This window comes from Malaclemys terrapin, chromosome 13, assembly GCF_027887155.1.
Source record: "Malaclemys terrapin pileata isolate rMalTer1 chromosome 13, rMalTer1.hap1, whole genome shotgun sequence".
Lineage (NCBI taxonomy): Eukaryota > Metazoa > Chordata > Testudines > Emydidae > Malaclemys > Malaclemys terrapin.
This window is the reverse complement of record NC_071517.1, coordinates 1123776-1145276: the sequence shown is the minus strand read 5'-3', so window position 1 is coordinate 1145276 and position 21501 is coordinate 1123776. Positions and strand designations below refer to the sequence as shown.

At 45.0% G+C, this 21501-nt stretch overlaps 1 protein-coding gene across 1 annotated transcript in view; it reads left to right on the top strand.

Annotated features, from left to right (window-relative positions):
- DNAH17 (dynein axonemal heavy chain 17) overlaps positions 1-21501 on the top strand; it is an 87542-nt gene that overhangs the window by 20271 nt on the left and 45770 nt on the right. The window contains exons 22-44 of the mRNA XM_054047581.1: positions 174-290; positions 1291-1377; positions 1901-2053; positions 3296-3544; positions 4827-4949; positions 5226-5573; positions 5663-5754; positions 6317-6443; positions 7082-7234; positions 8301-8426; positions 9473-9580; positions 9719-9850; positions 10278-10438; positions 10612-10768; positions 12214-12318; positions 13181-13338; positions 13659-13797; positions 14355-14582; positions 15496-15633; positions 16543-16675; positions 17018-17145; positions 17280-17428; positions 17584-17866. Coding sequence (XP_053903556.1) covers positions 174-290; positions 1291-1377; positions 1901-2053; positions 3296-3544; positions 4827-4949; positions 5226-5573; positions 5663-5754; positions 6317-6443; positions 7082-7234; positions 8301-8426; positions 9473-9580; positions 9719-9850; positions 10278-10438; positions 10612-10768; positions 12214-12318; positions 13181-13338; positions 13659-13797; positions 14355-14582; positions 15496-15633; positions 16543-16675; positions 17018-17145; positions 17280-17428; positions 17584-17866 — 3594 coding nt within the window. The remainder of the gene's footprint in view (positions 1-173; positions 291-1290; positions 1378-1900; positions 2054-3295; positions 3545-4826; positions 4950-5225; positions 5574-5662; positions 5755-6316; positions 6444-7081; positions 7235-8300; positions 8427-9472; positions 9581-9718; positions 9851-10277; positions 10439-10611; positions 10769-12213; positions 12319-13180; positions 13339-13658; positions 13798-14354; positions 14583-15495; positions 15634-16542; positions 16676-17017; positions 17146-17279; positions 17429-17583; positions 17867-21501) is intronic.

Below are 21501 nucleotides of genomic sequence, written 5' to 3'. Positions count from 1 at the left end.
CTAAATAATGTTATCTGCAAATGTTGCCCTGCCTGTTCGCTGCCCACATATTCTCCTTCGTAAGGAACTTCAGGATGTATTTGGGTTCATCTTTGCCAGACAAAGCATAAGCATCTGTTACCTCTCTCGGGTGAAATGGGGTTTGGTGTTGATTCTACTTTTGCTTGCTGTAGGATCTGCCGGAGCAATGGAACAACACCAAGAAGTTATCTTTCCAGGTGAAACAGAATGTGGCTCCTCTGCAGGCCACCGAGGTCGCAATCCTTCGGAGGAAGTGTCAGCAGTTTGAGGTACTGTTACTGTGGGATGTTTCGCTGTAATGGGCTGAGTGGATTGGCCTCAGCTTCTCATCTAGGCTAGGATTCGTGTGAACCTACATTAACGCTGTGCAGACTTTTTGATTCAGATACCTGTCCCTGAGACTCTACGCACTTCACAAAGCTTAAAAGCTACAACCTCAACACAAGGCAGTAATGGAAATAACCACTAAGCAATCAGGCAATGAACTGCCCACATGTGAACCACCAGATTAGTCCTGGTCACCCCACATCAGCCAACAGAGTAACATCCCTCCCCATGTGCCAGGAGTGAATCCAGGCCCTGTCCGAATGGGTGGGGAAGTGTTCCCCGGTCAAGGCCTCTTGTGGAGTGCCCCAGGCGACTAGCCCTGACCCTGCTGAATGCGAGAGGGCTGTAGTGCAGTATCCCCACCCTGATCACAACTGTGGAGTCCATAGGGAAGGAGATGGGCTTTGAAGGCAATACGGTCCCCAGCCATGCAGGGCTTTATAGGCTAATCCCTTCCTCTCCAGCAGGGAGCTGACAGGTGCCAGGGCAGATCCCAGAGCAGCAGTGTTACTGGCTCTTTGTCTGCAACTCTGCCCAACAAGCAAGCAGCCACGTCCTGCACTAAGTGGTTTCCCAGCAGTTTTAAAGTATTGCCCCATGAAGAGCATGTTGGACTCATCTGTCCTGGAGATGACAGCATGGCTTGGATGCCTGTAGCCAAAAGAAAACGCACACGCTTGGAAACCAGCATATATGGGAAACCAGTGCTCTTGGTCACACCAGATGCCTGGTCGTTCAAGCGTTGTGAGTCTGCTAGTAAACAGTGGATGCACTTCATTGTCCAGGACTGCAGCTGCAACCCAGCTCCAAACAAGCCGAATTCGCTCAGTCTGAAGTGGCCTTGCCTCGGCCAGCTAGCCCTCCTCCACACCCGGGCCTCTAACTGCTGAATGTGCCTACCCCGACCTGCGTGTGACACTCTCTGTCGCTGCTTCCTTGCAGATTAAACAACACGAGTTCAGGGAGAAATTTCGAGAAGATGCTCCCTTTTCTTTTACTGACCCAGATCCATACCGGTCCTTAAACACGGTAATTGGCTGAGATGGGAGGGCGTTTGGGGCAGATCCTCTCTCCACCTGCCTCGCATGGACTGTGGCTGCCGCAGAACGGACACAATTCTCTTGCACAGCTGGCCAGCACGGTTCCAGGAGTCTGCGCCGCTCCTCTGCTCTGATTAGAGTTTGTGACCGAGGCCCAGGGAAGGGGAGGGGCTTGGCTGCGGAGATCCACCCCTAGTGCATTCCTGCATAAGGGAGATGTTTCCTGAGCACTGGCTACTCCACCAGGGGCTGGACTTGATGACTTCTCAAGGTCCCTTCCAGTCCTACCTTTCTGTGAGTCTGGCCTACATTTGCAGGATGAGGGTTCCTCTCTCTTAGACTCCCCACCCTCCAGGCTTGGGCCATGCACAGAGAGAGCACTTGGCCCTTTATGTATGTTGTGGCCAGTGAGTTATTCTATAAAAGTGGAGATGTTCCATTTCTCTTAACGCACAGTGAGGCCGCACCAGCACCTCGCTGCCGGCTCAGTCCTTTTCTTTTCCTGGTTCTAGCAACAAAAGAGTATCACTGCCATGGAGAGTGAAATGGAAGCCCTGTCCAAATCTGCTGGGTTGTTTGAGGTGTCAGTCCCAGATTATAAACAACTCAAAGCATGCCATAAAGAAGTACGTTTACTCAAAGAGCTCTGGGATATGATTGTCTTGGTAAGTGTTTGACTTTGGAATGTATCTGAAGTGCTGAGACATTGCTACTTGCCAGGCTAATCAGGATCACTTCACTGTTCCCCTTAAGAGACTGTCTTTATCTTTGTGTTTGCAGTGCCTAGCATTCTGGGCCGTGACCCCTGTCGGGGATGCTATGCACTACCCTCAGAGAAACAATGCATATTAATAATAACGGCACCTGCCTGATGATCTCACCTGCTCAGGGGAGATTGCTCACTGTTTCAGACAAGAGAATGTGTTTGCAGGAAGCTCAGAATAAGGGAAAGAAATTCTTTGCTGGCTTTTTAAACTGAACCCCCTGGACTTGTGACCTGCAAACAGAAAGCAAGAGATGTCTTAACAGGCTGGGGCTGGCACTCAGAATACTGAAGTTGCTATTTTTTAAATGACTGTGTGTGAAAAGCAAACGTTCTGTGTGCTAGTGTGGTTAAAAATCACAATGGCTATAGGTGGCAACATCCCCTTTCCAAGGCCCCGTGTGGGGCTAGCTGTTGGCAGTTTCATGGCCGGGCAGAATGACCAAAAAGGGAAAGTTTGCCGGAGGCTCTTGTTTGAGCACAAATTACTCTCAACCAGCAGAGGTTTTATTGTGGGAATACTGCTGTAATCCGGAGTGGCACCAACCTGGCAGGAGTCTCCAGCAAGATAGTACAAGCAGCAAATTCAAAATATCTGTAACCCTGCTGGCAGCGGGGATTAAACCTGGGACCTCTTGAGCTTAATACGTGAGCTGAAAGACAGATGTGACTTAGCCAGCTCTGTAGCCGGCTCCTCAGTCTCTAGCTAGCCTAGCCATCATGGGGGGTCGGGGAGACAGAGTTCCACACTGAGCACCATGAGTTACATACACAAAACCAAACTACAGACCACAGCGAGGCGCTCCTGTAGTTCCCCAGACAGTTGTGTTGTTGGAAGATGAAAATGAAGAAGCCCTGTTAACCAGGTTTCTCAGCAGTCTAGTGGAGAGGTAGTAGGCCATCTGCCAGTCATGTCACAACAGACTGTACCACTCAGCCCTTGCAACAAGGAGAAACGGCGGGGACCACGAATGTGTGCTCTGCAGTGCTGTGTTGGAGTGAAAGCAACATTAAAGTCGTTTGGAAACAGGAATAAGAATTGTGAAAGTGGAACAATAATACACTTAGGATGAATAAGTGATAGAAAATATTGATCTGCATGTTTGTTAACAGTATGGCATGTGGAACTGCTTTCCCAATTCAGGTTAATGCAAGCATCGATGACTGGAAGACCACCAAATGGAAAGAGATTAATGTGGAACAGATGGATATTGATTCTAAAAAGTTTGCTAAAGATGTGAGAAGTCTGGATAAAGAAATGAGGCCCTGGGATGCATTCATAGGATTGGATAACACAGTGAAAAACATGATAACCTCCCTCCGAGCTGTGAGTGACCTTCAGAATCCTGCTATTAGAGAACGTCATTGGCATGAGCTCATGCAAGCGACCAAGGTAAGCTGAGCAGGTTTCAAAAATGTATTGATAAGTAAATGCCATCATTCCCCAATCCCGGGAAGGGGGAACAGTTTCAAAAGAACCTAAATGACATAGGTGCCTAAGTCCCACTTTCGAAAGTAACTTTAGTCATGAAGTGCCTCCTTCTCTTTTGAAAATGCAACTTCGGCTCCTAGGTAACATTTTCAAAAGCATCTAAATTACTTCAGGCCTTTAATATCATTCCTTTCATACTGAAATGATCTGTCACATGATTTACTATTGCTGGATGGCCACTTCTAGCAAGTATCCAAACATATCAAACCTGGACACTCATCAAAATATAGAATAAACAAAAATTAAACAAAGCATGATGATTGTATCTACTGAACTCTGACTCACTGTAGAGAATTTTGACTGTGTCAAAAGCCTTATTAAAAATCAAGATATATCACATCTACATCTTTCCCCCTATCCATTAGGCCAGTAACCCTGTCAAAGAAAGAAATTTGGTTAGTTTGGCATGATTTGTCCTTGGCAAATCCATGTTGGCTATTACTTATAGCCCTATTATCCACCAAGTGCTTACAAACTGATTGTTTAATAATTTGTTCCAGTATCTTTCTAGGCATTTAAGTTAGACTGACTAGTCTATAGTTTCCCAGGTCCTGTTTGATCCCCTTTGTAAAGATAGGTGCTTTGTTTGCCCTTCTCCAGTCCTCTGGGACCTCATCCATCCTCCAGGAGTTCTCAAGACTAATCACTAATAGTTCCAAAATTTAGTTCCTGAAGTACACTAAGGTGAATTTCATCAGGCCCTGCCAATTTGAATACATCTAACTTATCTAAATATTCTTTAAACTGTTTTTTCCATATTTTGGCTTGTGTTCCTTCTCCCTTATTAATATTAATTGAGATACATATCTCATCACCATTAACATTTTTAGTGAAAATAGAAGCAAAATAGGCATTAAACACTGAGGGACCCGCCGCCGAATTGCCACCGAAGACCAGGACCCCTTTCCATTGGCCGCCCCAAGCACCTTTTTTTTGCGCTGGTGCCCGGAGCCGGCCCTGGGTGTGTGTGTGTGTGTATGTGTATGTGTGAGAGAGAGAAATTAATCTTAACAAGCTAATGAACTGCAGAAATAATATTTACCAGGTGACTGTCCATAAGTATTTGTTTGAAATCTTAGAGACAAAGACAGCCTTATGTATTGTGTGAGACAGCTAGTGTGGGAGAAAATATTAGATGTGTCACTCGTGAAGAGTATTGCTGACTATGTCCATTCTGCACCAGGTGAACTTTATAATGTCAGACAAGACAACCCTCGCCGACTTGCTGCAGCTGAATCTACACAATTTTGAGGATGAAGTTCGCAGTATCGTAGACAAGGCTGTGAAAGAGTCAGGAATGGAGAAGGTACTGTCTGTGCCTCCGTTCCATTTCTGCCACATCATTCCTAAAAACAGCCTTGCACTCTGATGTAGCACAGTCAGAAGCTATAACTTTCAGTTTTTCACTCTTATGAAAAGGCTGAAGGTTAATGCATAGAGTCTCACCCTTCCATGAAGTGCGTCTGTGCTGAGACACACATTTTAAGTTCTAGGACTTTTCTTTCATGAAATGTTGTTTATTTTTTGTACATTTTGAAAGCTTTTGTGTTCAGAGCATTTCTGAATATCTTTTTATTCAAAGGTATTGAAAGCCCTGGATAGTACGTGGTCAACCATGCAGTTTGAACATGAACCCCATGCTAGAACTGGTACCATGCTGCTCAAATCTGATGAATTACTCGTAGAGACCTTGGAGGATAACCAAGTGCAACTTCAAAACCTGATGACTTCCAAGTATTTAGCTCACTTTCTTCAGGAGGTGTCAGGCTGGCAACAGAAATTATCTACTGCTGACTCTGTTATTAGTATCTGGTTTGAAGTGCAGAGAACTTGGAGCCATCTGGAGAGCATCTTCATTGGTTCTGAAGACATCCGGAATCAGTTGCCAGAAGATTCTAAACGTTTTGATTCTATCGATAGAGATTTTAAAGTGAGCAAGTCACCCCTCCCCCACAACAATTCTAGCCTGAAGGACGAATTTAAATTTAATGTGTCACAGATCATCTTTTCTTCTTGCAGGAATTAATGGCTGAAGCAGTAAAAACCCCTAATGTAGTTGAAGCAACAAATAAACCAGGCCTTTATGAGAAGTTAGAGGCCTTACAGAAAAGGTTAGGATGATGCCATATTTTGGGAGAAACATTTGGTCAATTTTAAAAACATCCAGATAAATTTGAGCTGCTGGGAGTGAATGCTTTTCTGGATTGGTAATGGGGACTAACAGCCTCACTCCCCTACATCACTAGGCCAAATTTACCCCAGATCAGTAGTGACTCTAAGTTTTAGTCTAATAGCCATTCAGTAGTTTGTGAAATCAGAGACTAGACTCAGTCCAGTTCCTGTGTTGGACATGTGTCCAGTTCAAAAAGCAACCATCACAAATGGCCAGATTGTTGGGATCTCAGTAAAGAGGCTAATGATGAAATGGTCATTAAAGCTGAATTATACTAGCTATATTTTCAAAGTGCTGATTCTATTGCTGCCCTCTGACCCTTAGGCTCTGTAGAGAAGGTTTGAGGCATATTGGTGAAGTCAGATGGGGAAATTGCCACTGCCTGTTCTAAGGCTAAATGAAGGTTTTTGTTCCACTGCAGTCAACAAAGCATGATCCCATCACCACCTTTACTTTGCAAAGAATAAAATTACTGCACCTTTTCCCTTTCTTTGTGTTAGCTTGGCACTTTGTGAAAAGGCTTTGGCTGAATATCTAGAGACAAAAAGGTTGGCTTTTCCCAGGTTCTACTTTGTTTCATCTGCAGACCTGCTGGATATTTTATCAAATGGAAATGACCCTGTTGAGGTAGGATTTAAATTTAATGGATAGTCCTTTGTTTCTTACATGAAATCTTTAGAATGTAATTATAATGTCTTTAATCTGAAAGGATTAAAAACGCTGAACCAAATTTATAACTAGGCTTGGAAGGAGTAGATTTTTTTTATTGGTAAATGTTGGTAAACATCAATTTCACTGCACACACACACACGCAACTAAAAATATTTCCATCAATAAAATTGAAATTTACAGAGAGGCAAAGTAAGAAAAATTCTGTGTGAGAATTTATTAGAGATTGATTTAAGGATATTGACTTTGTATATTTTGACGCATGATGTTGATAGTTTGTGTCTTAATGGTTGTAAAGCTTTAACTTTTTGAATCTGTGTCTACTGTCTTTAAATAATTATTGGCTGAAGCCCCCAATAGTTTCCTGCAGCTGTGAAAATTTAAATTGACAAAAATAGAAAAAAATGCTTTAAAATCAATATCCATATTATCCATCAAAATGTATTTAAAAAATCAAATTCTGCCAAGCCTGGTTATAACAGTGTGTCAGAGATGCAAGATCATAAAGAAAAGTATGAAAAGTTAGTCAAAACTGTAAAATATTTCTGTGCACTGACAGCAATTCCTGATTTATCCTTGTGTTGCTTTACTCTAAGGTATGCCGCCACTTGTCTAAACTGTTTGATAGCATGGCCAAGCTGAAGTTCAAAATGGATTCAGACAACAAGCCTTTGAAGATTGGCTTGGGAATGTACAGTAAGGAGGATGAGTATGTGGATTTTGATAAGGAATGTGACTGTTCCGGGCAGGTTAGTGGAGTTATTTAAAATTGCATTTTAAACATGCAGGTTGAATTGCACTAATACAAGAATAAAGTGGTTTCTGTGTCTAAGCCTGAATTCTCCTTGCTGCTATCAGCTGGGACCTTAACTAGTCAATCAACTGGGAGTCTATTTCCTCTGTCTTTTGTTCATCTGAGTAAGACCATGCTTCATCAGTTAGACTTGAAAACATCCCATTTGAGGCAATCCACATAGCCTCTTTTGTGCGGAATATCTCAAAGTCAAGGGAAAAGCCCCCTGAAAAGACACACACACACACACACACACAAGTTCCATTGTCTTTGAGATGGCAGCCTAGGGAGGGAATTCTAAAAACAGCTGGGGAAAGGCAGCGGCAGTGGGGGAGCTAATTGTCACCTACATGCACTCCAGAAACCTGCAGCAAGAGACAGGGTAGAAGAGCCTAAGTTGTCTGCCCCTGTTTTGTTTCCTCCAAAGCATCACAGACAGAGGCCTCTGTGCAGGGAAGTGCTTCAGAGGAATGCTGTATGCAGGCGGGGGGTGGGCCACATCTTTGTCCCTTCCCCAGCAGTGGCCTGTGAGCACAGTGCCACAGACAGCCTATTCCTATCTGTGCAGGGACAGGTCTTGGATGGAACTGTGACCATATAGCCCAGCACTTGTTTGGGAGCCCGTTATTCTAGGTGCCAACCAGAATCTGACCCCCAAGAGTTTAAAAGCAGCCCTGATTTCCTGTACAGAAAGTCATGTGACTAGGGTGACCAGACAGCAAATGTGAAAAATCGGGATGGGGTGAGGGGTAATAGGAGCCTACATAAGAAAAAGACCTAAAAATTGGGACTGTCCCTATAAAATCAGGACATCTGGTCACCCTACATGTGACTGATAGATGCCAGGATCTTTGTAAGGTACATCCTGTTAAGAGAACAACTGCAGTTAAACACCATAGCCCACAGTAAGATTTACAAGTCTACGTCAGCAGCTGTCAATTTAAAAATAGACAAACAAAATAGGCAAGTAATGCTGAACTATACTAGCAAGGACACTTATTAGAATGGGGCTTTGTACCTAGGTTGAGGTTTGGTTAAATCGAGTGCTCGAGAGAATGTGCTCCACACTACGCCATGAAATTCCTGAGGCTGTAGTGACTTATGAAGAAAAGCCACGAGAACAATGGTTATTTGATTACCCAGCGCAGGTATGGAACTAGTCATGTGAGTAGAACATGGGGTTTATTTGTTGTATTCAACATGTGCAACACACATAAAATAGTCACTGTATGTGCCATAGATCCTGTGTTTAACCCTGAACTCTGGAGTATCGCTTTTCTTAGCTGGATATTGAGTTGTGACAGGGGAGGTGGGCTGGTTTCTGTCCAGGGACCATGTTTGAGATCAATTCAAGTTACAGGGAAACTGGAATTATTGAGTAGTGTTGAACAATTAAAGTGTTGTGGTCCCTTTTGAAATTTTGGCTTAGACTGAGACTAGCAAATGAATTAGGGTGAAATCTTGGCGCTGTTGAAATTCCCACTGGCCTTGCTGGGGCCAGAATTTCAGCCCTAGTGTTTAACACAGAAGCAAGGAAATGCAGCCAATACCCCAGGAGCTGGGGAGAACAGTTCTGAACAGGTTTAGAGGGCAAGGCGTGGGACGTGTCAGTAGTTTGTCTGTCTGGGGCTTTGCGCCCTACTAGCAAGGGAGGTAGAGTGGCACCACTGTGAGCAATGGAAAGACATTTGTGCAGAATTTTCCTGGTGTGAATGAGCTAAGGGAAGCCTAGCAGGCTCACAGAGAAGCCAAGGGAGCTGAGGATTTTCTGATTTCTTAAAAGGTTTGAGTGTGCCTGGGCTGGGCTTAGGTCTAGCTTTGGACCATTTTATCTTTGATTTTGATTTTTCTAGTAAACTTTGTTTTATTTGAGACAATTGGGTCCTCTTCTGTCTGCAGTGGGAGCAGGCAGAGCTGTCCTGGAAAAAGTAAATGAATCTTGGCCTCTGAGGAGAGGCAGTGGGGGTCTGGAAAAGACCCACTGCTAGGCTTCTTGGGCAGAGGTGTGGCACAGGGACCCTTCCCTGAAGTGCCTGTCTGAGCGCTGGCCAGGCCGATGCCCAGAACATGGGAAAGACCAAAGACCACAGGCAAGAGCTGGGGCTGAGGGGCACAGGTAACAGCATTGTCATTGAACATGAAATATTCTGCCACCAACTAGTCTGTGACCCTTTTTCTATGCGGTTTATGGTAGATTGCGTTAACCTGCACTCAGATCTGGTGGACAACAGAGGTCGGCATTGCGTTCTCAAGACTGGAGGAAGGTTATGAAAATGCAATTAAAGATTACAACAAAAAGCAGGTGTGTAGCCAGATATTTATGATTGCACCTGTACTGCAGCAAACTGTGCAGTTTCCTTAGAATAGCTTTTATTTGGCAGGAAAACTAGGCAAAATATTACATCACTTTCCTCTGTCAATCCATTCTTTTCTTTCTTAGATTAATCAGTTAAACACGCTAATTACACTACTCATTGGGAACTTAACCTCAGGAGACAGAATGAAGATCATGACAATCTGTACCATAGATGTACATGCCAGAGATGTTGTGGCAAAAATGATCCTTGCTAAGGTATAAGTTGCAGGCTACGTTTTCATTGCTTTGTTCATTGGTACTTTTTGAACAAATGTTTTCCTGTAATAACTTTTATTATTTTCAAATATTTTAAAAATACTCCAAATGGAGTGGAGCAATAAAGCATGAACAAAATAGTCTTGCTTGCAAATTTAAGAGTACATGTGATCCAGTGAGGTAACAACCAAACAGGGATTCGCAGGTGACTGGGTAATGTATACATGTTCTTTAAACCTTAATGTGTTAAGGGCAGGGACCAGGGTGAGGGGTTTGTACTGTTTGGTGCCTTGTTCACATTCTGAGCACCATAATAAATAAATAACTCTAATATATATGAGGACGGCTTGGGGAATGAATCACTAGGGTGCATTTTCACTGAAAGCATTCACAGAAAAAGTAAATACATTTTCCATTGGCTCTGCAGGTGGAGAATTCTCAAGCGTTCACCTGGCAGTCCCAGCTCAGACATCGGTGGGATGAAGAAAAAAGGCATTGCTATGCTAATATATGTGATGCTCAACTTCAGTATTCCTATGAATATCTGGGTAACACCCCTCGACTGGTCATTACTCCACTTACAGACCGGTACGCAAGGTTCAGCTCCTCATACTTAACCTCCGTATTTAACATCGTGCAGTCGAGATTTGCCTTAAAACTAGACAGCAGTTGTGGGAAACGGCAGTTTGGTAGGCTGGGCAGTGGCGGGGAGGGGACTGTTGCTGGCCATTTAGACATGGTGCACTTGCCTTGCATTTCAGATGCTACATCACTCTGACCCAGTCCCTTCACCTGATAATGGGGGGTGCACCTGCAGGCCCTGCTGGTACAGGGAAAACGGAGACCACTAAGGACTTGGGCCGAGCTGTAGGGATCATGGTCTATGTCTTCAACTGCTCTGAGCAAATGGATTACAAGGTAAAACTCAAATGAGTGAAAGTAATGAATGAGTTCAGTGGATAGGATCCCAGAGCCCCCTCCCCAGGCCATGTCAGGGAGCAGTCCTCGAAGGGGGTGGGGGTCGGCATGTTCAAAGTGCTGCTGCATTCTGCCTCTTGCTGGCTGTGAAAAGGCTCCTGAGGCTAAATTACACTGGAGGGCAAACCAGCCCCGCAAAACTCCAGGACGTAGGGAAAGCAAAGATGCTTTGAAGCACCCACTCAGAACCTCCACCCCCAACCTTCTCCCCTGCTTTGTGTGGAACTTGGGTGCTGCTAAGGACCTTGCCCCAAAGGCTTGTGGCTGAAGCAGTCTTGCCCAGGACACACTGATTGGCAAAGTGGTGGTGACAGGGTCAGCATGAACTCTGGTCTGTTGGGGAATGGGGGCTGGAAAACTTAGACTAAATATCAGGAAAGGCTTCCTGCCAGTGAGTGTATAAACCTTTGACAGTCAACCCAGGGGGAGCCCTCTCCCTACAGCTACCTGAAACTAGACAGCACAGACGGCTAGCCAATATATCGCAGGGACAAAGCCCAGACTGGCCAGGGGACAGATTAGCAGGTCATCTGAGTTCATCATGAGGCTATTGACGGTGTTGGAACCATGACAGGAGTGAGCCCCTCGGAGACCATCTCTCGGGGAGGGGTACAGCAAACGGAGTGCATAGCAAGCTGAATTCCAATCCTTTTCCTCCCCCTCATGACAAATTCAGTATCTCATCTTCCCAAGCAATGCACAATGTGTGCTGAGGGCAGCAATTGCTAGGAGATTGCATTCTCCTATTCATTTCTAATTGGCCCCTCCACCGTGTCTCTGAGTGTCCCCTGCATTAGCTGTGCTAGCTACTGCAATAGTTTGTGGCTTTGCAACCAAAGTCAGGCATGGGAACTCATTGCCATGAGCCGCAGAGCCCTTTCCCACTGCTAATCCTGTCATTTCACACAGTCTGGCAGCTGGGGTGAGCTTCCTTTCCCACTCCAGTTGCTAGGGAAAAGCCCAGGCGTCAGGGGTACCTCTCTATGCTGTGCAGTGTCATTCACACACCTGTAGTGACTGTGGGTCCATGGGAGTTCTGGCTTTGACTTCAGCGGGAGAACACTCAGTCTGTGTGTCTCAGGCATTTTTTGGCAGGAAGCCGGGACTGGAGCATTTGTGGAGTTCCTGCATTTACAGCTATCTGGACAGCACATGCTGAAACTAGAGGAAAATCCTGGGTAGCTGCAAAGGAGTTTTCGCAAAGGCGGCAAAATTTCCCTACAGGAGGGGGATTTTTCCTCTCTATTTTTGAATGACCCTATGTTGTGTGAGGCTATCCTAGAGAAAGTGTGTAGTGTAAATGCCAGATTAATGCCTTAGAACTGTTCTTTTTGTAATGAATACCCATGGTGCAGTCAGCTTTCTCCAATCACTTTGCTCTCTAGTCCTGTGGAAATATCTACAAAGGGTTAGCACAGACTGGAGCCTGGGGATGCTTTGATGAATTCAATCGCATTTCAGTGGAAGTTTTATCAGTGATTGCTGTGCAGGTAGGAAGTTTTCTCCAGTATCCAGCTATTCTTTATGTAAATTACTGTGATGTTGTGGTAAATACTCGTCTGTCCTGATTGTGACAATTTCCTTGTCTACTTAAGCCATTCAACAAATGCAAGGTGTTATGGGATACTTAGCATAAGTGAATGGAATTATAATAAAGATATAGGCCAATTTAGGCAATGTAATTGCTCTAATATTTGTGCTTAATGCATATATATATATTAGGGCTGTCAAGCAAGTAAAAAAATTAAGCGTGCGATTAAAAAAATTAAGCGCTGTTAAACAATAATAGAATACCATTTATTTAAATATTTTTGGATGTTTTCTACATTTTCAAATATATTGATTTCATTTACAATACTGAATACAAAGTATACAGTGCTCACTTTATTTTTGATTACAAATATTTGCACTGTAAAAAACAAAAGAAATAGTATTTTTCAATTCACCTAATACAAGTACTGTAATGCAATCTCTTTATCATGAAGGTCAGTGTGCTCCCTGAGAGATCAATTCCATCCTTGACACAGGCTGAGTAGCACCTTGCTACACAAAATCAATGGGACCACACAGGCAGGGCCAGATTCTGAGTCCCACCCGCAGAATAAGGAGCAGTTACTCACCAAATAGACCTATTGAAGTCAATGGGACTACTTGGGAGTAATTCCTAGCGAATGTGAGTACAGGAAGTCACAGTCTAGCTCAGAGTAAGGGTGACTGCACCCAATAAGCCCGTCCGTTAGTACTTGTTTTAAAGGGTTTTTAGAGTGCACAGGGCAGTGCTGCTTGGTTGCTTAAGATACACACTGTAATTCACTACATTGTTGATACTGAATCTTCCTCTTACTTGTGTAGGTAAAATGTGTGCAAGATGCAATTCGTGCCAAAAAGAAAACATTTAATTTCCTTGGAGAGATAATCGCTCTTATACCAACAGTTGGACTATTCATTACAATGAACCCCGGCTATGCAGGCCGGACTGAATTGCCTGAAAATCTAAAGGCTTTATTCAGGTATTTGTGTGTGGATGACTCTCATCAGAACCTGGTTGTTAATTGACAGTATGCTGATTATACACTCTGATTTGCCACCGTGCTGTACCAAGGGCTCTTTTATTTTATTAGAGTGAGAGAGATTGTGTGTGTGCAAACACATCATGTATATAATATAATGAAGACTCTATACTGAAAATCCAAACACACAAAATTCCATCGTCTTATAGCTCAGCTCTGTGCATATGTATGTCAGAGACGGGGACGCAGAGAATGTACGTGGGCAAAGGCTAATTTTCTCAAAATTTGACATGGAACTTTGTTCACCTTGTTTCCTTTAGACCCTGTGCTATGGTTGTCCCGGATTTTGAGCTTATCTGTGAAATCATGCTTGTTGCAGAAGGTTTTCTTGATGCCAGACTTCTTGCTAGAAAGTTTATTACTCTCTATACACTATGCAAAGAGCTACTTTCTAAGCAGGTAATTTAATATTAGTCCATGGTTCTTTGAGCAGGAAGAGTTTATCTATTTTAAAATCTGACATACATATATTTTAAAAAATCACAAGTTATTAGTAGCAACTTGGCCTATATTTTTCCAAGCATTTTAAGCTACATTGCTGGAAAATTCCACTCAGACACTGATGTGACTTCTGACAGACTCAGCCTGCCTGCGGCATGGACAGGCAGCAGGAAAATGAAGAGATGCAGCACAGTGCTTACAAGTAGAATAAAGCCTGTATAGATGATTCCATCCTCACATTGTTCATGTCAATTGACTTAAAAGCTAATGGAAATCTGCTTCCAGGGAAGCAAAACACACTACCCAGCCAAAGGTTGCTAGGGTTTCGTTCATTCCTGTGTTGAACGGTGTTTCCCCTGCAAATACACACACTTAATGGCATTTCTTCTGGGTGCTGTGGAGACTTTTTGGAGTTTAGGTTTTTTGGGACGGTGTTGTGGTTTTTCTGGTTCTTTTATTTAAAACCATTTTATTTCACCCAAATGCAATGTAAGGCTTTGCTCACTGTTTGCCAGGATCATTATGACTGGGGCTTGAGAGCGATTAAGTCTGTGCTGGTGGTAGCAGGCTCCTTGAAGAGAGGCGACCCTGGCCGTCCGGAGGATCAAGTCCTAATGAGAGCTTTACGAGACTTCAACATCCCCAAGATTGTGACGGATGACTTGCCGGTGTTCATGGGACTAATTGGAGACCTTTTCCCAGCACTGGACGTACCTAGAAAACGGGATCTGAACTTTGAAAAGGTGAATGCACAGGCACGGGCCTTGCTGACCTTTGGTATTCAGATTATTTGTGGGAGGTAGCTCTTGGGTCTCCTATTTTTTCCTATCATAGGGCAACACCCACCTGGCATGTCCTCCTGCAGCAGGTTGCGGCACAACAAACCTGTCTGCCTCAGTTTCCCCTTCAGAGTCCCCAGAAATAGCCCTTAAAGGCTTTCCAATTATATATAGTCCTTACAGGGTTAATTTATTACACATGTCCCATACACATAAATCCTAACAAAAGTCCCTCAACCATAATCCAGAATTCCCCAGCACAGTCCAAACAGTATATGCAACCCGCCACGTCCCGCCCCGGTGTGTCTCACCACACCTAGCTCTCCAGTCCAGCCCCAGTGTCTCTCCCCATGCCTCACTCCCAACCTTCCGCCCTCTCTGGGCCTCCAGCTTCAGCTCTCAAGGCATCTCTCAGCCTTCAGCCCTCTCCAGTCCGGCCAGCGGGCTAGCCCCTCCACCAGCTTCCTAGCCCTCTGCCATTTTCAGCCTTGTGGCACTTGCTCTCTAGACAGGATAGTCAGCAAACTAGCCCTGTGCTGGCCTCCTAGACAGTTCCTCCATCATCCCAGGGAGGGCCTGCAGAGTCTCTCTCTCACCGGCCTCTTTCCGCACTGATGCGCCTGTCCTGTTTCCAGGCTCTCCCACATTTATATGGCCCAGGTACCTTCTTTTAAACCCAACTGCACTGAGCTGGTGAGTCACAGGCCTTGCTCTCTCTCAAAGGGCCAATGTCACCCTGTGATATCCCCCATTTAACTTGCACCTCCCCACCCTCAAAGGCTGGTTCCTCCTAAGGACGTAGTAGCTGTGATCTGTAGTGATTCTGTTCTGTGCAGTGGATCAGGACAAGCTCTCCTATCTTTTCTGAACGTCACAGATTATTAAGCAGTCCATCCTTGAACTCAAGCTGCAGGCAGAAGAGAGCTTTGTGCTGAAGGTGGTGCAGCTTGAGGAGCTACTCCAAGTGAGACACTCGGTGTTTGTCATTGGCAACGCAGGCAGTGGCAAGACCCAGGTACGGGGCAGCGGGGAGAGGGGGGCAGACTAAATGGGCAGAGATTTCTTGCGGCAGCTTTTTCCAAACTCTAGGAGCTAGTGAGCCCTTCTCCAATTAAAATACATTTCCTAGTTTCCTCACTCCTCCCACCTCAGATGTCTAATGCTGACCGGGAGCAGGCAAAACCTTGGAACCTTGAGCAAGCCTAATTATGACATTTCAAAAAGCAAAGTGTAATGGTAAAGGAAGTGCCACTTCTACACAGCGTCCTCCTTCCCTGTGGGCACCAGGTCTGTGCTGCTGGTAGAAGTAGTGGGAGCCGTGATCACAACCACGTGGCCAGTGCATTATGCATGGGCAGGAAATTCATGTTCCTCCCCTGGCACCTAGGGATCCAAACCCACTACGTCAATCGGAGTCTTTCCACTGATTTCAATGGGTTTGGAATGAGGCCTTTTGAGAGGACAGTAGGTGCCCGGCCTGTTAGCAGGAGAGGTGAAGAGTGGAGGAGTGTCGGCAAGGGGAGATTGCTGATCATTCAGGAAGGCCTGAATTTCAGTTCTTCATTAAAAGAGAGGAGCTGGCACTTTCACTTCTGAGAGCCAGTTCGTTTCAGAGTGAAGAGAGCGCAGTGTGCTCTAGGGTGGGAGATTGCCTGCTCTGAAGGAAATGTCCATCATCTTGTTCAGCAGTAGTTCCAGCTGGTGCTGTTCACTGGCTTTCAGCCATTCGGAGGGGCCTAGACATCTTCAGAGGTTCCAGGGCCTCCATTTGTGACATAGGGCCAAAGCCTATCAGATAAGGGGGAAGACTACCACTCTTTTCTGTGGCTTTCATTGCTTAGTCCCAAGAGACCATGTCAAAGGATGTAGATGCCTTCTTTAGAGAACCGCAGTCCTGTATGAGCATGTCCATCTTTCCTTGTAGGTACTGAAATCCCTGAATAAGACTTACCAAACCTTGAAAAAAAGGCCCGTTGCTGTGGACCTTGACCCTAAAGCTGTAACCTGTGATGAGCTATTTGGAGTTATTCATCCAGCTACTAGAGAATGGAAAGATGGTAAGAAATCGACCGTCTTCCAATCAATGCACTCTAATAGTGTTTAAGTAGCTGCATTTACTGTAAATCATACTGAATGAAATGTTGGCATTTCAAAAACCTCAGCAAGCAGTTCATTCATAACAATACATAAACCTTTTAAAAATGACTGTAGAAATGGGAAGATCTTTTCTTTGGCTTCTCCCTAGAATTAGAAGGGAAAATTTTTAGCAAGGCTGGCAGGTTTATTGAGGAACTATTGTGGCTGCTTCTTGACCACCTCCTCCTGAACAATTTAGCTTAAATGAAGAAACCAAGTACTAGAAAGAAAAAACAAGCAAAGACACTGTTTGTGTTGGGCAGGTCTGTTTTCTACAACGATGCGAGACCTGGCTAACATCACTCACCTTGGTCCCAAATGGATCATTCTCGATGGAGATATAGATCCCATGTGGATTGAATCTCTGAATACTGTCATGGATGATAATAAGGTCAGTACTGAGATGCTATTGGAGTTAAAAATCAGAGAACTTCACTTGAGGATGATTTTAAATTAACCAGCTCATGTGTATTTCTGCTCCTGTGGAACGACATGGTTTTTTCTGTCTGGTTGTCTTCATCTTAGGTGCTCACCTTAGCGAGCAATGAGCGAATCCCACTAAATCCCACCATGAGACTCCTCTTTGAGATCAGCCACCTGAGGACAGCAACGCCAGCAACAGTATCCAGGGCTGGAATTCTTTACATCAACCCTGCGGATCTGGGCTGGAACCCGTGAGTTCTGTTTCACATTCCCCTCTTTGAAGTGTGAATGCCATGCATTTCAAAGTGCAGCACGTTTTCCCATAGCACAGCAGGAAAAGGCTTATTACTGTTATATTTACTTACTGCCATATGTTGAAATGTGAAATATGTCCATTATTTTGTAGTGTGGTAAGCAGCTGGATTGAGAAGCGAAATGTACAGTCTGAAAAAGCCAACTTAATGATTCTGTTTGATAAATACCTGCCTACATGTCTAGATAAACTGAGGTTTGGGTTCAAGAAGATTACCCCAGTCCCTGAAATTACTGTCATACAAACCATACTGTATCTGCTGGAATGTCTCCTGACTCCAACTAACACACCTCCAGACTCCTCAAAAGAGCTATATGAACTGTACTTTGTTTTTGCGTGTTTCTGGGCATTTGGAGGAGCGATGTTTCAAGACCAGGTTAGTGACAGCTTGTAATATAAGGCCAGTTAAACTTGGACGGTAACAAAAAATTTTCTTTTTAGATCTCTTTGCTTGAACAGGCTGAAGTGTTGACCCCAGAGTTAATGCTACTCTATCGCCTGTCTTTTTTTTTATTTTATTTGGTTCTGAAATATCTCATGCTTAGTCTAAGCCTACCATAGAATTTGTCTGGAAGATGTTGAGGAAATCAAACGAGATTTCTGCAGTTTGTGACTGGGGGAAAAAAAAAAGGCGGTTTGTATTTTTAAATGATTTTTGATTTCTGAGTCACAGAAAACAAAAAGAGCAAAAGGGAAATTAGTTCATAGTTGCAATGAAATGGGGGTTCTTTTACCTTCTGCTGAAACATCTGGTTCTAGCCACTATTAAAGACTGCCAGGACACTGGCCTAGATAGACCATGGCTCTGATCCAGTCTGGCAGTTCCTATGTTCTGAACACAGGAGCAGCGTTGGCTGCCGTAGTGTTTATGGGGAATCCATTCCGAAATCTGTGCCAGTCTTTTAGAGTAGCAAGTACAGCAGCTAGGTCACAGGAGTCCATTCCAGGCTTTGGTTCTGACTGGGGGGAGAGAGAGTTCCCTTAGCTACAAAGAGTGGGTGCTGCAGGATGGACCCGGTAGCCTGGGGACTCTCACTTGAAAGGGTGTCTGAGCAGTTCATCCCAGAAGCTCCTAACCAGCGAGGACACAGCACTGGCCACAAGGATCAACAAGAACCAGAAAACAAACAAAACCCCACAACATAAGAAAAGAAGGGATGAGCTGCCCATAAGAACAATAGTCTCCCTGCTGTACTGGCAGAGACCTCTCCTCCCATGCTGTAATCATCACGGCAGCGAATGTGCCTAGCTCCGCCAGACCCCGTGTGCCGTTCGAAGTGTGGCGTATCCGCCAGGCTGCATCAGAAAGCTTGAACATGTTTGTCTGCTATTTTAAAAAAACAGAACACACAGAACAGTGTTCACAGAACACTGCTAACCAAGGTTCTGTGACAAGAAATCTATCCAGGGTCTGCCTCATCTCTCACAGCCACACATACGCTTTGCTAGACTGCAGTCTCCACTTAAAAAAAAAGAAAAAAAAGTTCCCGAACTGTCCTGAGTTTCCTGTCCATGAATCTCATTCCAGTCTGAGACACAGATGGAAACTTTGGCTTGAAAGGTTAGAAAAGCTGTTTGTTGTGATGAAGGAAGCTGACTCTACCACAAAAAAGCTACAATCCTACACTTTTCTGGAAGTGAGATGTGCCATATTTTAAAACATTGCCTGACATTGGGGATAGCAAGGAATAAGAAAGCAAAAACAGCCCTTACGCGGTACTTTAAATCGCATAAAAACATTAACTGTGGTCAATATACCTTCTGTCAAGCACATCAGTGAGAAGGGGAAAGTATGTATGAGTATCATGCCCACCTATGTCACTTTGCTAGTTCATGTGAGTTCACAAAGGTGAGTCACGAGATACGAGGCCAAATGATACAAGGATGTTTGTCGGATAAGCTGAGAAGACAAACTCTCCAAGACACCCCCACAAATGACTTGTCAGAATACTGGACACTGCTTGAGCAAACCAGTTGTCAGAAACACATGCTCAACAACTAGAGCAGTGACAGCTGGCACCAAGCCCAGAGACAGCACGTGTACTCCATGCTAGGAGCTCCGTGAGGAATTGCGTCTGGCATGTTCAAGATGGTAACCAACCCCAGAAAACTCAGGGTCCAGCCACGAAGATGACAAGTGTAAAATGCTACAAATGTGGAGGCTCATACCCACACCAAGGTGATTGCTCAGCAAAAGGGGTCCTCTGTCATAAATATGGAAAACAAAACTACTCTACAAAAGTCTGAAAAAAGAACAGGAGTACTTGTGGCACCTTAGAGACTAACAAATTTATTAGAGCATAAGCTTTCGTGGGCTCGCCGCCCTCCTCCCGGCGCTCTGGCTGCTGGGGGCTCTCTGCCCTCCCCCCGGCGCTCTGGCTGCCAGGGAAAGCGGAGAGCCCCGGCCGGGCTCGCTGCCCTCCCCCTGGCGCTCTGGCCGGTCGGGGAGAGCGGCCCCGGCCGGGCTCGCCGCTCTCCCCCCAGCGCTTCGGCCGGTCGGGGAGAGCGGAGAGCCCCAGCCGGGCTCTCCCCCCTGCTCCTGGCGCTCTGGCCGCCGGGGAGAGCGGAGAGCCCCGGCTGGGATCTCTGCCCTTCTCCCGGCGCTCTGGCCGCCGGGGGCTCTCTGCCCTCCCCCCGGCGCTCTGGCTGGTCAGGGATTGCGGGCCCGCAGCCGGACTCGGCGCCCTCCCCTGCCGCGCTGGGGGGTGTGGTGCGCGGCGAGTGGCTTTTTTGCCTAGGTCGGCAAAAAAGCCAGAGCCGGCCCTGCCCACTGTGCATGCCAATAGTGCAGATCTTAATGAAGCAAAGTTTTTTCTCCCAGCTTGACCTCACAGTAGGATACCATCAACTTGAGCTCCACCTAGAGTCAAGACGCATAACAACCTTCATGACACATGTGGGTCTACACAACTATAAACAACACAGTTGTGGCCTTCTTCAGCCTCAGAAATATTTCAAAACACCATATGTGAGGTACTAGCTGGAATCCCTGGAGCTCTTAATGGGAGTGATGACACGTTAGTATTTGGCACCAATCTGAAGAGCACGACACTTGACTAGCAGCTGGTTTTGAATGACTGCAGGAGCAGAATCTCACAGTAAACCCAGACAAATATGAGTACAATAAACCCACATTCGAATTTTTTGGATACACATTCTCCAAAGATGGGGCTTCAGCAGATCCTAAGAAAGTGAAGAACATACACAATGCCACCATGCCCACAAACTCCAGTGAAGTTCGTAGCCTACTAGGGCTTGCAAATTACTGTGGCAGATTCATTCCAAGTTTAGCTACCATTACACAGCCTCTGAAAGATCTTACCAGGAAAGATTAAATATGGGTTTAGTCAGGTGAACATCAACATATATTTGAGGAACTAAAGAAATCCCTTACCGGTGATGTAGTCATGTCATATTTTGATTATGGTAAGAGAAGTGAACTTTTATTAGATGCCAGCGCTGTTGGATTAGGAACAGTCCTCACACAGCTTGACCAATGTGATCCAACTTACACCCTTGCTTATGCCAGCAAGGCTTTTTGTCCACTAAACAACGATACTCTCAGATGGAAAGAGAAGCTCTTGCTGTAGAATGGGGACAATCCCATTTTCATTTATACACTTACAAATGTCATTTCACAATTCAGAATAATAGTGAACCTCTTGAACTTATGTTCAACAATCCCTCTTTTTGCCCACCAGCGCCCACTGAGCAGTAGATGACTACATAGTTATCTATTCTCCTAGACAGGCTAACCCTGCTGACTGGTTCTCCGGGCACACAGCTAGCAATTGTAACACTCCAGAGAAAGCAGCAGTGCCTGTAAACGTCGTCCTCTCACACACAATTCCCTAAGCTCTCTTGTTTAAACACCTCCAGAGAATCTGACACAAGTCTCCAAATGGTCATCAAAACTGTTTAAAGTGCTCAATGGAAAGAACTTCTGTGTAGCCTCCAACATTTGATTCCTGCAATACAAGCTGTTCTATAATTGTTTGCCCATGTTACAGG